The sequence below is a fragment of the Balearica regulorum genome, chromosome 2 (genome assembly GCF_011004875.1).
Source record: "Balearica regulorum gibbericeps isolate bBalReg1 chromosome 2, bBalReg1.pri, whole genome shotgun sequence".
Lineage (NCBI taxonomy): Eukaryota > Metazoa > Chordata > Aves > Gruiformes > Gruidae > Balearica > Balearica regulorum.
Genome location: NC_046185.1, coordinates 163,388,549 through 163,405,604, shown reverse-complemented (window position 1 = coordinate 163,405,604; position 17,056 = coordinate 163,388,549). Strand labels below are relative to the sequence as shown.

Genomic DNA, 17,056 nt, shown 5'->3' with positions numbered 1-17,056 from the left:
AGTTCAAAATAAGCATGGAAAAAACCTGTTGCTTGGTATTGGATGTGCTTTTGATGGGTGGAGGAAGGTAGTTTGTACAGCAAAACTGCATAGTTTTCTCTCCGAGTTCCCTGGGATGAAGAGGAGTTCTTGCCAGAAATGGAACTCACCTCTTCGCCTCCAGTATTACTACATGCAGTTCCCAGAGCTCCTCCGGGTGACATTGCAATTGGACATGAAATCTCTCTGCTTCAGTAAAGTAATTCATGATTTTCACTTACATTCTGGGAGAACTGGCAATTGGAAAAAGATCAGAAGCGGTTTCTTTTCACAGAGGATGGGTGAACACATCTTAATATAGATGTACGCATTTATGAAATCTGTTCCAAGACATTCTTGTGTGGCCTCCCCAGCCTGTCTGCCCCAGGCTGGAGATGTGGTTATCTTGCTCCTTTTTCAGGTCCTTTGCAGAAGTTTTACCAATAATGTTGTTGCATGGGAAGACTCTAGAAAATCAGTATCTCTGGGAATGTTTCATCTAGTTTACAGTGGGATAAATGGCAGGGGACTAGGGCAATAAGTTTACCATACACATACCATTCTCCTAGATGGAGAACTAAAGACCTAAACTTCTCTGTCCATTACTGAATACATCACTTAACTGCCTTTTAAAAGACTATACTAACAAGCTTTCTCTTACAACGTTCTTCTCATACCTTTGCTGTATTCTGAACCCGTATGCTGTAAGAAAACTTTATCAATAAGTATCTTTAGATATTTATTGTCTCTAGATGTGCTTATGTCCTTTATTTCTCCTCTTCCCTCCTCAGCAGGCTGTTCTACTCCTCACAGAGGTGGGATAAGTTGATCTGCCTTGTGAATAATCTGTTCTGTAACCTTTTCTTAAATCTGTAAATTTGCCAGGCTGTTTAAAGTCCAGCATGGAGTGCTCATCTCTCTTTTATTTTGGTCTATACCAGGAAATGCCTACAGAGAATGCCTGGGCAATGGAACATGGGCTTCCAAGATAAACTACTCTCAGTGCGAGCCTATTCTGGATGACAAGGTCTGTATTTTTCCCTTCATTCTTCTCAATGACATTTCTCTGCATACATGAATGCAAAGCTAAGCTTAAGGTTAACAAACTAATTTGGGACTTCTGAGACGGATTCCATTTCTGTCTCTACAATAAATCCTCCCTGTGAATTCAGGCAAATCACTTATCCTTTCTGCATATCCCCTACTCATATGGTTTTTAAAAAAGAGTGCTTTATTACACTCTGTCCCTGATGATGTATGTTTATGCAGATCCTTCCTAGCTTTGTTCAGAGCCTACAGCTGCTACAGTAAATGTTAGTAATAACAACAATAAGACCAAAAGCTTCTTTGGCACTGAAAAATAAGCTTTCACCAGCTGATTCCACCGTGTACCTATCAGTTCTGAGGTCTCATCAACAACTCGCCTTTCCAGATCTCAATATCATTTTTCCTTCAGCAAATACGTAACTGGGCAGCAACAGAAAAATACGTAAAAAGCAGACTCAAGGCCCAGCTGTCTTTAATAGATTGAGCCGGTCGTATATTATATAGGAGTTTACAGAATGAAATTAGTCTATAGGGTTAAGCTCCTTCAGAAAGGCTGCAAGCAATTATGCAAAGTCCTTTTCTTGTCAAAGTCTCAGCTTTTCTTGGAGGCATCATAGACATTCATCCTCACATAGTTTAAACCTTCAAGCCTTTCATGCCATGTTCTCTTTCTCTTCCTCCTGTTTTGAGTGCTATGGTGGGACACAAGCCTTTGTGCTGTCTCTCTGCCAGGGGTGACTTTTCCCTCTAAGAACCAGGGTGAGGCCCAGCAGCTCAGGTCTGTTTACGTTTTGGGGTTCACTCCACTCATTCTGTCATTGGAGTTGTGCCATGCCAGTTGCGAATGAAGAGGAGGAGGAGGAGGTCTCACCTGCTGAGGGCTGCTTGCAGACCTAATCTGGATTTAGTACTTGGCAACTATCTGGACTAGTACTATACCCAAAACAGTCGTGATATGCTTTGGCTGTGGCCCAGCATCCATCCTGTAAGATCCATGTTGTTGCCGAGTGGGAGCTTTGACAAGTGAATCAGAAAGCAGATAACTACGCGCCAGCTGCCGAGGAGTGCCTGCTGTTGCCCACTGGCTAGGTAATTTGGTAGTAACCCACCCCCCCCACACCTCCATTTGCTAGAGGCTTCTAGAAAGTAAGAAAAAATGTATCAGTACGTGAGTGCCTTCCAGAGGGACTGATACACGTTCAAGGTGGTCTAGCACAGTGGAGGGGCTCCCATGGCAATATAAGCTGATTAAGTTGACACCACCCCAGTAACCCCAGTCTGAGTTGTGTACCAGCTCAGGAAAATGCTGCTGTATTTTAATGACGCTCTTTATGAGTTTGTCTGCATGGCTTGAACAATTGCTCTCTCTGCACAAGCAAATACAGAGGAGTTTTATTTGAAGAGGCTGGAGAAGTGTTGTGACTAGAGGACAGGATTATTTCCTTTACTCTGTTTTTGCTTTTAAAAACTTTGCAGCTATGGTGATAGCTTAAAACTTCTTAAATAGCATGTTCCTTAAACAGATGAAAATGCAGGTGTTCCCCCACCCTTGTTTGCAAAAGCTTAAAAACTCATTTATTAGATCTTTAAAGATTTGCTACAAGCTTTGCAAATATTAATATTTGTGAATATTTTTGAAATCTCTACATAATGCTCAGTGTTACAGATGAATAGTTGGGTTGCTTTGTGATCTAAAAAAAAAAAAAAAAGAAAAATCCCCACAGATTTCCATAATCCTCCATTTTGATTAAAGGTGAGATGCAAGCACACATGTGGGTCTATTGTTATTTATTGACTGATCCTAGCAGATTCTAAGCATCAGCCAGGAGGTATGCCCTGCGTTTCGTGCTTATTTTTAATACAGAAAACAACACTGCATTCAAGCTTGGCCACTCACAGCCAGAGTGCTAAAGAATTACATGGTTTGACTTCAAATGCAGTGATTGATACATGGGGCAGGAACAGGACTTTTCAAGATCAACCCCATGTCCGGTGCTATATGTTTTATGACAATGTTGGTAATGTAGCAAGGGAAATTGTAGGGTTTTTCAGCTGTGGGTCAGTCTTAGGGGACACAAGCTCCTGTAATACACATTCACTGGATTGTATTAATACATCATTGCTTTACTTGTGGTCAAGAGCTGATAAAACTGCTCTGAGACTGCTTTGCTCTTAGATTCCCGCTTTGGCTGGGATCTAGTTGCCCGCATGTAGTTACCCAGCGCAGTTTAAAATGCCCCGGTGTGTCTCCATGCGTCTGACAGGTGTGACACGGGCTTTCTGGAGTACCTGTGTCCTTCAGCAGCGGCAATGGGAGGTCAGTCACCAGGACCAACTAGGAAGCACAGAGTCTCCTGAGTGCACCTCAAGGGGCACTAGATGCCTGTGTGTTTCTAGACCTTGCTTCAGATACTGGTTCAGATGTTGGGTAGATATACCCAGGTGTAGATGTCCTAACGTCAGACTGAATCCCATCCTCTGAACAATCAGCTGCTTCTCCAGGCACAGGAATCAGGTACAGAAGTCATTTTGATCCAACTGACTGTTTGATGGTGTAATATGTGACAAATGGAAAGCTTCTATTCAGCCTACAACCTCCTGTGTCAAAGGGACCTTTGCTGGATCTGGCACAAATCTGTGCTCTTGTCAGAAGACAAATGAGAGTCTCAGGCAGCAAAAAATACATCTTAGCCTCCAAAAAGAGCTATAAATTAGGAACTTTGGTCTCGTCTATGTGGCCTATGACAGCTGGATATGAATTTGATTCTGCTAATGTTTTGAGGTGGCTTCAAGCTGTGTAGCTGAGTTAGCACCACACTGAGCTTAAGTTAATGTATCCTGCTTAGGAGCACGGTCACATTAAGCCTCAGCTACCCAGCTTCCAGCTGGCTCAGAACAGGAAAGCAGTGAACCCAGAGGCATCTTGGATGACAAAGATACTTTGCGGTTGCTTCTGAAAGTCTTTGGAGAGGAGATATGGTGTCTTTAAACTGCACTGGTGGTGAGATCATCCTGACAACAGGAAGAAATCTAAAGCAACTGAACTGGGAATGGAGTGCAGAGCCTCGCGGGAAGACATGTGCTGTAAACACTGTCAGGACTTCTCAGGAAGTTCTGTTAGAGGGAGAAGGATCTTTGCCATCTGGAGAGCTAAGAGTACTGTCATTAGGTGGTTACTAGTTCAAATCATTAGCTGATTTGGTTTGGACAGGTTAGCAGTCATGTCCTAGCTAAAGCAAAGGAAAAAGTCCTCTAGACAGAATGATTCTGTCATTAGCCTGAAGTTTGGCTGCAGGGAGCCCAGAGTGCCTTCGATTTGCAAAGCTGGTGCAAGTAAAGACGTGAGGCTGTGCTTCCTCAGTTTACCTGGTAGAAGCTGGCTGGAAGATAACTCTGATGTAACATGATTGTCGTGCATAATGCACGGCACGGAAGAAGACTCCAGTGATGTGACTTGCTGTGGTCTGGAGAGCAAGGCTAACAGACCGATTTTCTTTCCTCTCTCCTCCCAAGCCTGAATAGGATTTAAATCTTCATTTTAATGAAGTGAAACATCTTCCTGTAAGCAGAGGAATATTGGGCAGCAGTAGAAAGTTGTTACAGTTTTAAATGTATCAGTCCCCAAGAGGGTGAGACAGAAAAGAGTTACGCAAGTATTTTACATGAACTGAGCTTTGGCCAACACATGACTGATTCTGGGCACGTGTTTTTCAGCCCTGAAGGTGTTGTCGCCAATTCTACCAGAGATGCAGATTGCATGTAGGCTGGTGGAAAGTGATCTTGCCACCCTGTCATCTTAGTTTTTCATAGGCACTGAGGCAGTTCTTGTTTCTATGATATTTGAACTTGCCTTCAGGAATCACTGACACTTGTTAATGTCAGCAACAGAAAAAATAAGTCATGCCTGGTTTTCTTCCAGCATCTCTGTGTTAGAGAGGAGCTTAATTGTATTTTTTTCCAAATAACTTTCTTGTATTTTGAATTATACCTTCTTAGAATTTGAGTGAAGTTGAAACAGTGGTTAGGAGCCAAAGGAGGGAGCTGAAAGGTCAGATTCAAAGAGCAGGATCCTTGGCCTGGGAGAAACATTGTGATCTTCTGGAAGATTTCTAGCACTACATGAGCAATTCTGGACGATGCTCTTAGTCATATGGTTTAGTTTTAGGTAGTCCTGTGAGAGGCAGGGAGTTGGACTCGATGATCCTTATGGGTCCCTTCCAACTTGAGATACTCTGTGATTCTGTGAATAAAGCAGGAAAGTAAATAAGCAAGGCAGTTTGCCAAGGCGCTAGCTGAAGAGTACGACATTGCATTTCAGGTCGGCACATCGAGTCAAGTGTGTTTTCTTCCCCTTTAGGTGTCTCTGTGACTTAAGAATAAATAACACTTAGTGTGGAATTCAGATCTTGTAGATTTGGTTTGGTTTTTGCTTTTTTTTTTTTTTCTTTTCTCCTCAAGGCTATTCAGTAAATGGGCATGTGCATGGGGAAGTTTATTTTGGGGGATTTTATAATTGACTTAAAAATACCTTACATGGTTGAGTTCTGTCCCGAAACAGCACATTATTCCGTGTGCTGAAGATATAGGCAGGTTTCATCATGAAAATGATTCCAAGAGTGCTTGCTCGGTGTCTGGCAAAGTGATGGAAGATGCTATCTTCACAAAACAATGGAACAGATTAACTACAGCTGCTGGTTGTAGTTTCATCCAAACATTCATTCACTGACAAATTCCTTTGACCGGAATAAAATGTTAAGGAAAATTATTAGGAAAAAATGAAACAAAGAAAGTTCAACCAAAATTAGAAAACTGATGCCATTTGAAGGATTTTTACTTTTATATTTTTATCATAAGGGTAGAAATTTAGGTGGTTGGTTTTCAAAGGTCTCGTTCTTCTGGAGGAGGAAAACATCCCAAAGTGGGGAAAGATCTGCTTTACCTGAAAAGAAACAAATGCCAAAACAAACAAATAAATAAATATGTATCTTTTTTCCAGCAGGATTTATTCTTTAAGTAGCAGAGCTCTGACAGTTTTTAACCAGCTTCAGTATTTATCTGAATAGTGTTTTTCTACTTCTTCCTATCCATCAGGCAAAGAGAGGAGATGCTTCTCTTTTCTCGGAAGCCAGCAGCAGCCCACCAATAAAGAATGTTCCAATTACTTCAAGGTCAAATTTTGGTCACATCACTAAATTCACTGATTTAGGTGGGAGCACTTTTGTACTTAATTTTTTGTTTACAGGATCAAGAACCTACCAATAATCTCCCCAGCATCCTAGGAAATAGACACATACATTAAATTTCACCACATACTTGGGCTGCTGCTAAAAAACAACAAGATCTCTGGTTTGTCAAGCTCTCTCAACACTGAAAGGACACCACCAGATTCCAGCTCTTTCAGTCTCATTGGTTCTATTCTGAATTTGAAAGATAAGGATCGTATCTTGCAAAGAATGTGCCTCGGAGAAAAATCTGCCTGTATTGAAAGGGCTTATTATTTATTCTTACTGACAACTGATTCATTTTTGTACGAAAAACAAACCATTTGAGTAGGAATTTAGCATAACCTAGCTCATTAAGACCATGCAGTTTCCTAACAAAATAATGTTTTATAACTTTTGAAACTGTGAAAAGATGTGTCTTTGGTAGCTTTGTCAACCTAAACCAACAAATTTTTAAAATAGCATAATAATGAAAATAAGAAATCCTGAGGAAATTGCAGAAAAAAAAGGGGGGGAAATAACATTTTTCTGAGATTTGTAAGAAACTGTGGACAAATCCCAAACTGAAATGAAACCAAGCCTGTACTTCTGTGCCTGGGCAGCATGTTTGGCTTATACATAGGCATCAGCCCTGGGGCTATTATATCATTTTAAAGTCAAGAAAAGTAATTACTGTTTCCTAAACTGATTAACTGTTCCTTAATGTCAGTGCTTAGAGAGTCATGCTGATTTAATCATGTTATCTCTTTACCTCCAGAGGAAGTATGCGCTCCATTACAAGATTGCTCTCATCATAAACTACCTGGGGCACTGTATATCAGTAGGGGCCCTTATAGTTGCCTTTATGCTTTTCTTGTGCTTGAGGTGAGTAATCTGTTTGCATGCTTCTAACTTGGTTGGGTGTGTGTCACTTACCGGGTTATTCAAGCCCTCTAATAATACTGCCCAGGTCACGTATGGTCTTGAAAAATGGTCATGGCTTTTACACTCTCAAGCATGTACGTGGTTTCATTGAGTGATGCATTGGATGAGCTGTAATGGTGGCCTCCATGCGTAGGACCTGAAGTCTATTTGTATGCAGGAAGGGAACTGTATATGATTTACTGATGCAGCAAAAAAATCAGTAAGCACAGAGTGCTTCATTAAGGGAAGCTGGGATTTGAGTGTGTCCACTTGCAAGTTTTAGGGGCAAGTTTTCTTTTTTTATAAGGCATTTTGTATTCCCTGACAGATAATGCCCACATCTAGACCAAAGGAGACAGAATGAAATCTTTCCATTTTGCTTTGGGTTAATTTCAATTTTTCTTCCATTAAAGAACTTAGAAGTTTTCTTAAGGGAAACATCTTTAGAGGAGCTTTATCCGCACCAGTGTTCAGGAAATGATGAATGCAAATCAATGGAACTTAATAGAAACACTTCCCTTCCCCAGTTTGGTGGTACAGAAGGGAGTTTGACAGGTCAAGCGGACATATCAGTGAAAGAAAGTCTGTGAAGAAGAGTTGGAGCTACAGGGAGAAGAGTAAGGGCAGGAGGGAAGGGAACGTGGTGGAAAGTAATAGGTAAATGTGCATCAGTCATCATATGTGTTGTATGTACACAGCCTGAGTCACAGGAATATATTTTAATAGGAGTGGCTTGGTTGGATATTTCTGCATTATTTCTTAGATTACCTGACTGGTATTTCTGTACTATTTGTGCTATCATGTCTAGGAACGTTCAACCTGAACTTAGAACCAACTGCACTAAGTGCCATGCAATGATAATCCTTGAGAAAAATCTTACACTAGTAGCAGAGGAGAAATAGGTGGAGAACCACCCCACCCAGGATTACAACAGGATGATTGACAGTGACCCAAGTGAAAGAATTACTGCTTTCCTAGGGTGGAACATCCCTACAAAGTCTTATGCTCAGTCTTCCTCTTGAGCATTCCTAACAAAAGGGTCTTTCTTATTAACAACAGGAATCTTCTTTCACCTCAGCATCGATAAACAGAATAATCTATGCTAATGGGAAGGAAAAAAAAAGGCTGAAAAACATTCAGTGATAACATTTATGGTGCATCAGTTTAAACTTCCATTTCAACCCTTTTACTGTGCATATAATGCTAATTCTCACAGTGCTTGGAGACCTGAATTAATTTACACTGAAGAAAGAATGCAAATTATTCATTGTCACTATATTCCCTGCTTCGATGCTGAATCTTTTACAAATGCTTGAGTAAATAACACAAAAACCATTAGATAATACAGTATACATGTATCCAGCTTCTAACACAGAAGTGACCCAGCTGATCTCTTTTAAATTGTACTTCTGGTATTTAAACTTTGACTTTAAGATTTAAATTTTGCAGTCAGCTTCAGCATTAAAAATGACTGCAGCAATTAAGTACTTCCTTGTACCTGCTGTGAATTAAGATAGCCCATCTTTTCAAATTCCTGTTATATCATGAAAAAAAAAAAATCTAGTGTCCAGCCAGCATTAACCAGCATGAGCTACCTCAGTGTCTGACATCTGTTTTCAGAAGTTCTAAAGATGCTCCAGTGAAGGCAGTCCAGATTCATGTTGCATTACAGAGTTCCCCTACACAAATTCTAGGTTATGTACATCTTCATCACGCTTACTTCTTCAAAGTGTCCCAAGAGCAAATCAGTTTTCATAATTGAGTCCTATTATTTGGGGCTTTTTTACCTGTTTTAGTTTGGATGGAAGAAGGCATCTATTATTTGGGTGAAATGAGAAAACTTAGATAATTCCTGGCTAAGAAAACAATAGAAGACCCTGAAGGCTAGATCTGATATTCCCACATCTTGGGTTGACGTAGAAATCTATCAGTTCCTTATTTCTGCCCAACTCCACCCATCTATCTTGCTCCATAAGTGCCTGCTGAGAGTGAAGATAGAGGAGGAACTTGCCTCCAGCAAGGCTCAAGTTCTACAACTGCTCCACATTTTTATGCTTCTCACCTATCACCTGCTTCATCAGTGCAGGTGGAGTCCCAAAGGCAGTCCTGTCTGAAGGAAGAGACTGGAGCACACCTGCTCTATTGGAACATAACTGCTAGGAAGGCTGTGGGATCTCTCACACAGGAAGTTTTAAGAGCGGTTAAATACTTGGTTGGCGTGGCAAAGAGTATTGCTTTGATGATCAGCTAGTGAGATGGGTGTTCTGCTTTTGGAGATGAGCTTCACCATTACTGTTGCTGCCCCAGCCTGAGTAGCTGCTGCATTGATGGGAAGCTTAGTCCTCAGTTGTGCTGAAGCGGGAAGGGGAAAGAACTGGATCTAGTCCCTATTCTTCCACATCAGTCCTATGACATCTTGTCCTCAGTACTTGTCTTAGTTCCTTATGCAACTCTCTGTCCTCCATTCACAAGCCACCCTCAACACCAGTAGAAATGTTCTACTGTCCTAAACTCTAAGGAACCATATACCAAAAGATATTTTGAGGATCGGAAAGCTGAGATGTAGCAGCAAGTAATGAAATCATCTGCCATCTGTGTTTGTGTTGCCAGGAGACCCCAACATAACTGAGGAAGGAGGAGAACTTAGCCAGGAACTCCCTTTTACTGCAAAGACCTATTCCAGCCTTGGTTTCTTCAGTTCTGTCACATATGAACCAATTGTTCTTTCTTGGCTGTGCAATAAAAATAAGCTAGAAAACATTTAATTTAGCACCTAAATAACAAAAATTGAAGCCCGACTTATGAGAGAGGACTTGATTTTGGTTGGCATGCTGACTGAATGACAGTGAGTCATTGAGATAGCCCCTAAAGATCTGAGTCAAGGATGGTTCCTCAAGGTCTAAATGTAGGTGGTCTTAAAAGCATAAGAGCCATGCTGTCTTTACAATGCAAAAGCACACAAACAAAAAGAAATATGCTGAGAAGGAAAAATGAGGAATTTGTGCATAAACCAAATGTGTTGTAGAGCCGCATTGATCTCCAGTGCAGGATATGGAGAGATTTGCTCAGGGCGCTTCACAGGGCATTGTTAAATGTATCCGCACTGCTGTGAATCTCATAGTCTGTGTGTTCTCATTAACAGTAAAGGTTTGATCCATCCCTCACAGGCCATTCCTCTCATCATCCCACATAATCACATTCTCACAGTAGTAAAGCAGAAGTTTTCCATAGGAGGAATCCTGCTATCAGCAATACTAATCAAGCTGAAGGAAAAAAAAAAAAAAAAAAAAAAAAAAGCAAAAGGATTAAAACACTTCTTTTGAATCGTATTTTTCCTTTACTGTTGCTGATAATGCAGAAACCCAAAGTGCTTTGTCCTGGCTTTTTCCTTGTTAGTGTGCTGTTATACCAGCCTCTGAGGTGGAATAGTTGTCCTTTGTAAATCTCCGGACTTGCTATTAAACAATGCGCTGGCAATGGCCAGCAGTGACCTGGCTGGATTCAATCAGAAGATGTTTTATTTGTGCAGTAGTGACTGAAGAAGAAGTACGGGAAGACCGGTATTTATTCTGGGAAGCATCTAAGTCTGTGCTGAGGTTTAAATCCAATAAAGAAGGATGGTGCTGCAAGGAAGATAGGCTGAAGATTAAAAATGACATGTCCTTCTGTGCAGGGTGCTGGATAAAGGCAGCTGTAAAAAAACCCAAACCCACAAACATTGGCATTACATCTTTTGTCACTAGTATGGTGGTAATGAAAGCAAATTGAGGTTTTGAGGGAGACTTTGCCTTCATGTTGCCACTAAATTTACCTCTTTCTATTTTCCCCTTAAAACATCTGATTTTTTTTCTCACAGTCCTGAGGCAGTGTCCCCTTTCTTTCTCATGATTAAAGCCAGATTTCCTATATCTCACATTTTTTTTTTCTCCCAAAAGTCTGAAACATTTTTTTCTTGAAATAACATATAGTCATTTTTTTAATCTTTCCCCCCCAACCATCTTGCAGTATTTAGGAGCGGAAGACCTACTTTCCCTTATCCTCCCCTGTTCTGAGCCCCTTTGAGCTGCCTCTTGATCTTCAGTCTGGCATGCAGTTGGTGAGACTGCTACTGCAGACCTCTTAGTAAGAATGGAAGAGTTTGATTAAATGATTTGTAGAAACCTCTTAGAAGAAATGTGGAGCATCCGTACAGAGCAGGTTTCATGGAGCAAAGTGATCTGACACCTATCAGAGCCTGGATACTGAGAATATATCAAGTGGGTAGGTGATCTGCACAATTAGTACTCGTTTGCACTTAAAAGTCATGTGGTATCTGATGTGATTAGAGGAGAGCAGACTCCAGATCTAAGGCACAGTCCTCCCATATGTACTTTTCTGTTGAGGAGCACAGGGAAAAAGAGCAAGTACCATGACTGAATTCACGAGTTCGTGTCAGTGCTCCATTCTCCCCTTCATCTCCTGGCTTTCCACCAAGCCTAGTTCAGTCTGTTCCATCTGCCACTTAGAATAGCAGAGCCTTAAATAGTGATTCAGGCACATAGCATTTTTTAAACTTCATCAAAAATACCGGTAATTGCAGAGCATGTGTTCAGTGGATGCACTGGCTGTTGGTTTGGAGACAGCACTCTGTCTCACCCTGTAATGGTCCACAGTAAAGTTCTCAAAGCAAGGCAGGAATGAAAACAATGGAGCTCTGTAAATAAGCACATATGCAATGAGGTGGTCTTCCTCGAATACGAAACATCTGAAGTGCCTGTACTGCCTGCAACCATGTGAAGTGTCTCATGTCACAAACGATAAAGGACAGAAACATATTTCCTATCGATTAACCTTAGGCCAATGTCTTTGCTTCCCACTGCCTTTACTCACCTCCCTCTTATCTCGTATCTGTATGACTTGTTCTATAGACTCTTTGTATAGAGCTGACCTAGCGCAAAACCTAAAGAGGAGAGCAAAGCCCTCCTGAAATCCTGGAATAATACCAGTAATTAAAAGTGTGCCCAGGGAGCTATATTCTTAAAATGTGGAAGGTTTCATAAGCTGCATCTGAAATAATGGTATTGTAGCCTAGCAGTATGAAGGCTGGCAAGGAGTATTATTGCTGCCTATAAATACATCAGTGTTCGATAAACATTAGAAACTGAAGAGCTGCTTACAATCAAGGACAATGACAGTGCAAGAAGAGATGGGTATAGGAGCTCTACAGATAGACTTGTGAGTGGATATTAAAGGATGATTTCCAACCCACAGAGCAGAGGGGTCCAACCAATGTAATGGAAGAAAAATTTAACTTGGAGTTAAACCAGAGTTTCAGAAATTTATGAAGGACTTCTACTCAATGACTTTCTTGACCTGGGTGCACTTTGGAGAATTAGGAGGCCACTTCCTATCCTGTGCTTGAAATCTGTTCCTAGTGGTATATTTCTGTCATTGCCAAGATTTTAGCCATGAGGCAGTGGTTTTGGAGAGGGATGCTAACTTGTTTAAATTCTGGTAATAGAACTGCTCTGTGCAAGATTAGATCTATGTTGACTGACTAGCTAAAACTTGTCTGTGCTCTGTTCTCCTTTTGATAATGATAGAATGGTTTTTGCAACAGTGGAGCAAGCCTTGCAACTTTTCCAAGGTTTCAGACGAAGGAAGGAAGTAAAGTTTGGTCCTTACAGTTTAGATATGAGTCATGCTCAGGAGTGCAATTTACTTCAAAAAAGAACATATCCTGAGTCATCTCTGGGAAGGAGAATCAGAGATGTTTTCTACCCAAGATGTTGTTACCCACTAAAAAAGCATCTGCAGGTATTCAACTACTAAATGGTTCCATTTCAGTTTTCATCCAAGGAACTGCACATCTGCATCCCTCACTAACTCCACTATAGTTGTTCGGCACCCAGCCACCTTCTCTGCTTTCTAAAAGAAAGATCCAAAAGATGAATACTGCTGCTTCACATTACTTTGTTAAGTAAAACACAAGAGGTGGAAAATCCCTGATTTGTGTCACCCCTAAACAGGGCATGTACGCTCCTGTAGCATGTGGGCTGCCCCTGCCGGTTATGGAAACAGCAGCTTCCTGGGGGAGGAAACATTTCCGCACGCACAGTGAGCACAATGAAGCTAACGAATTTAGACCGAGCACGGGAATGAATATTTGGAAGGAGCAGGCTCTGAATGATCCTATATCGTCTTTCCTAAATTCCTGGCCAAATATTCAAAAATAATGAAATTATTTCGCACCATGTTTTGGTGGAAAAGAGGGCAAAGAGAGTGTGAGCAGCAGTATCAGTGCCTCAGACTTTCCTCCTTGGTTTATCCACACAGTATCTGCAAAGGTAGATAATTTAATAAACATTCCTAATTGTATAATTGTATTAAAAGCAAAAAACCACAACCCTTGAATTCCCATTCTAGCTGGTCATTTAAATTAATTTTCTTTCAGATTTTTTTCTTTTTCTGTATAATCCCACAAGGGGATTATGAATGAGGACATGCTGTGCACTCTTACATTTCCCAAACAGTAGCTGTAAGCCAGATCAACCACTATCAGCTCTCAGTGTCTGGCTTCTGAATTCCTAACTCTAATTTGTGTGATCCAGCTGAATGGATCTTCACAGAAAACATTCACCCTTCCACAGTCAGGACTGATAACTACAACCTGTGTTAACAGGGCAATGTCTTAGGTAAACCCTAGAGGGCTGTAGCCATATACTGTGCCCCTGCTAGTCTAAAGCTGATTTGTTACGGGGTGCTAAAGCCTGAGCTGCAAGGTAGCTTCTGCTAAAAAGATGCTTTACAGCCCCGTTTCCTGTTTGGTTCAAAAAATGGCTGACATCTGACCTCCATTTAGCAAAGCAAATTAGAGCAAATTCCTAAATGTTTTTTTTCAAACAGCTAAACCACAAGCACATGCTGTACTAAATGAAGTCATCTGTATCTGACTTTGTCATTCCTGTGAAAATAACAGAGGAATTTTCTCCAGTGGAAGAGCTGATTGCACAGTCAAGATTGGAGCCATATTTATAGACCGGAGTATCTAGTGACTGGGTTTCGTTTAGCCCATATCTAACCACGTAGTTCTCAGGGGCAGCATGTCTCTTTGTACACTGACTTGGAACAAAGCACAGGCTGATGTAGCATCCTACAGTTATCCATGCTGCTCATTGTCAGCACGCTCACGCGTAGTTTGCAGAAGGACATTTTTGACCCCTGTTCACCATGCGACACAGCCAGACAGTGCCGGGCACAAACACTGACAGTGAGTGAACACAGTCAGTGTGGTCCTGCCCTGGGGCTGTCCTGCCTGTGGTCCTGTTCAGCGTTGTGTTGGCCGCACCCTTCCAACCCGAGGAACACCAGTGCTTTAAGCCTTTGTGTCTGAATGCCCTGTGTCCTGTGATTAAACGTTGGCTTGAAGGCAGGAGAAAGAAGCTTTGGAAGAGGCTTAGTGGAGCGCAGATGGTTCCACAATGGGTTTATTTTTAGAGTCTGTGCGCATCCTAAACACTAATGGAAGCTGCTGCTTCTCTTCACCTGAGCATTTCCCCCCTGTCCTCGTAATAAAGCTGTTACTCGCTTCCAGGCTTCCATTCTTCCCTTGCAACTGCCCCTTGCATTTCCTGTGAGAATATTTATATTCCCCCAGGCAACTGCCACCAGGAAACTCATTTTCCCTGCCAACCTCTCCAGCTGCTTTTCCCATCTGTAAGCATTAGTACCAGAATATATGCAGTGATTGAACATGAGGACGCAGGGGGAACCATGAGGACCTCAGGGGAGGCCTCCATGTGGATGAAAGCAAATAGGCCATGACAGGCACAGAGCCTGGGAAATAACTTGCTGTTGAGTGTTCTTCCCACTCCGTGCCATTTATGGCTTGTCCATCAGCTGTGCCTGCCCTAGAAAAAACTAAAGGGGAAAAATATTTTTTTTAAGTATTGTCCATGATTCTCCTTCCTGCTTGTTCAACAGTTGTGGAATGGGAAGCACTCCAGCAAAGTGCTCTCAGATTTCTCCTGCCAACTGTTTTCAGACAGACTTTGGTCTTAATTGAACATCATTATTAATGGAATACTACATGACTTAATAGGTTTCCAAGCTTTATTAAAGTTATCATTTGCAATTATTTCCATGCAGATGATTCAACTAATTCAGCTAGCTTTCCACCATGCTGGCACATTATTATGATTGCTAATGTTAATTGTTTGTGTCATGCTTTGAATCAAAAAATAGTAGCTCTGCACATCCCAGAGGAAAAATAGCACTGTATGGATAGAGTGGGAAAAAACCCCATGAATCAACAGAAAGGCTACTTTGAGTTTTACCAGTGCTATTTTAGAACTCCTTTATAGATCTCCATTTCTGAACCAGCAAGGCCACCTGTACAGAAAGACCTGATTAGATTTTCTGCCTTTTCAGATCTCAACATTTCACAAGTCAAAAGAATGGATTTTCTAATTCTCTACTTTCTGTATCCAACCATACAATTAAGGTCATTTGATGGAAATAATTAGCAGAGTGTGCTTTCTCTACCAACAATTAGAAACTTTCTGCCCATCTCTGACAGGCTGCAGTCAACTGCTGGAGAATTTTGTTTGGTTTTTTTTTTTTTCATTTACTGCTATTTTTCCTAGTGTGGAAGCCCAGTTATGACACCCCGCGCACCAAGCAGTTCAGAATGCCGATGGTACGATACTGAGTCAAGGAATGACATTTGGGCTTGAAACATGATCTGTTCTCTAATCAAATAAAGAGATCATTATGTGTAATTTCCCACCATATACCTGGCTTTTGATTTACTAATTAGGAAAGCCAAAGAGAAGTATGTTTGCTTTCACCTTAATTGCTTCTTTGTGCCTAACCTGCTGCAGAGCTGAAGCTAATGCTTTTGTGGGGTTCTCAGTGTGCAGCGAGTGGGAGGCATGTCCTCCCAGATCATCTTACCTGGTTTTGGCCAGTACAACCAGAGACATACTCTGGGACTCCCGACTCACTGGAACACACACATTTTCCTATACCATTATCCCCAAATTCCTGTAAATGTCAACCAAGGTACTCAGTCTTCCATGAAAATATGCTGTCTCTTGCTACGCTCTTCTATCCAAAGCCTCACATCATTAGCCTTGAGGCAAGTGGCTGTACTCTGAACGATAGCTCCTGGCAAAAAGTCCTACCTGCTGACATGAAGACACCTCTGCCCAAACCAGCAGGAGCCGTGGCACAGCAGCAGGACCCCTGTTTCCGCCGCGGAAACTCTTGCCTTGCCAGAAGCAGTCATCTGGAGATCACTCAGTAGCAGGCCAAGCACTGGTTCTTAAGAAATCATGAGGAGCCAATAAACCCTTTCACTTACAGAACCAAAATGCTTCCAGTGGCAGTGTCTTTTCTCCCTCCAAGTCAGAAACTGTAAGTCCTTCACTCTCCTTTTCAAGGAAATCCTTTTCCTTCTGCCTACTCCTTCACTCAGTATAACATACCCCGCTTGCATGTGCCTGTCTGATATTACTTGCTGTATTTCAGGGGGATATTTCAGGCCCAAAATCTGCTGTCAGGCACAGCCAGAAGTGAAATTGCTGCTTGAACTGTGCTACTTCAGGAGTACGTGTTGGAGATGATACGCTACCAACCACTCCTCCCAGCTTGCTCCCACAGCCCACGGGACTGGCAGTTTCCTGCTGTCCAGTTCCAGGCTCTTTCTATCCCTCCTCCCTGCAATTCCCAAAGGACAGGAGTGAATGCAGTTGTGAGGAGATGCCTCCTCATCCAGCCCTTGGGAGGGGACAGGCAAGCAAAGAAGAACCAACATAGACAAACATAGCTTACCATGAATAACAGCTCATGAGCTCTTCATTCCACCACGTTAGTAAAATAAGCCA

At 41.7% G+C, this 17,056-nt stretch overlaps 1 protein-coding gene across 4 annotated transcripts in view; it reads left to right on the top strand.

The window, feature by feature from the left end:
• Positions 1-17,056, top strand: part of CRHR2 (corticotropin releasing hormone receptor 2) — a 162,322-nt gene that overhangs the window by 87,256 nt on the left and 58,010 nt on the right. For 3 of the 4 annotated variants that reach the window (XM_075746798.1, XM_075746795.1, XM_075746797.1), the window contains 2 exons: positions 960-1,045; positions 7,045-7,151. In XM_075746798.1, coding sequence (XP_075602913.1) covers positions 960-1,045; positions 7,045-7,151 — 193 coding nt within the window. The remainder of the gene's footprint in view (positions 1-959; positions 1,046-7,044; positions 7,152-17,056) is intronic. The other variant, XM_075746799.1, reaches the window with a different exon arrangement.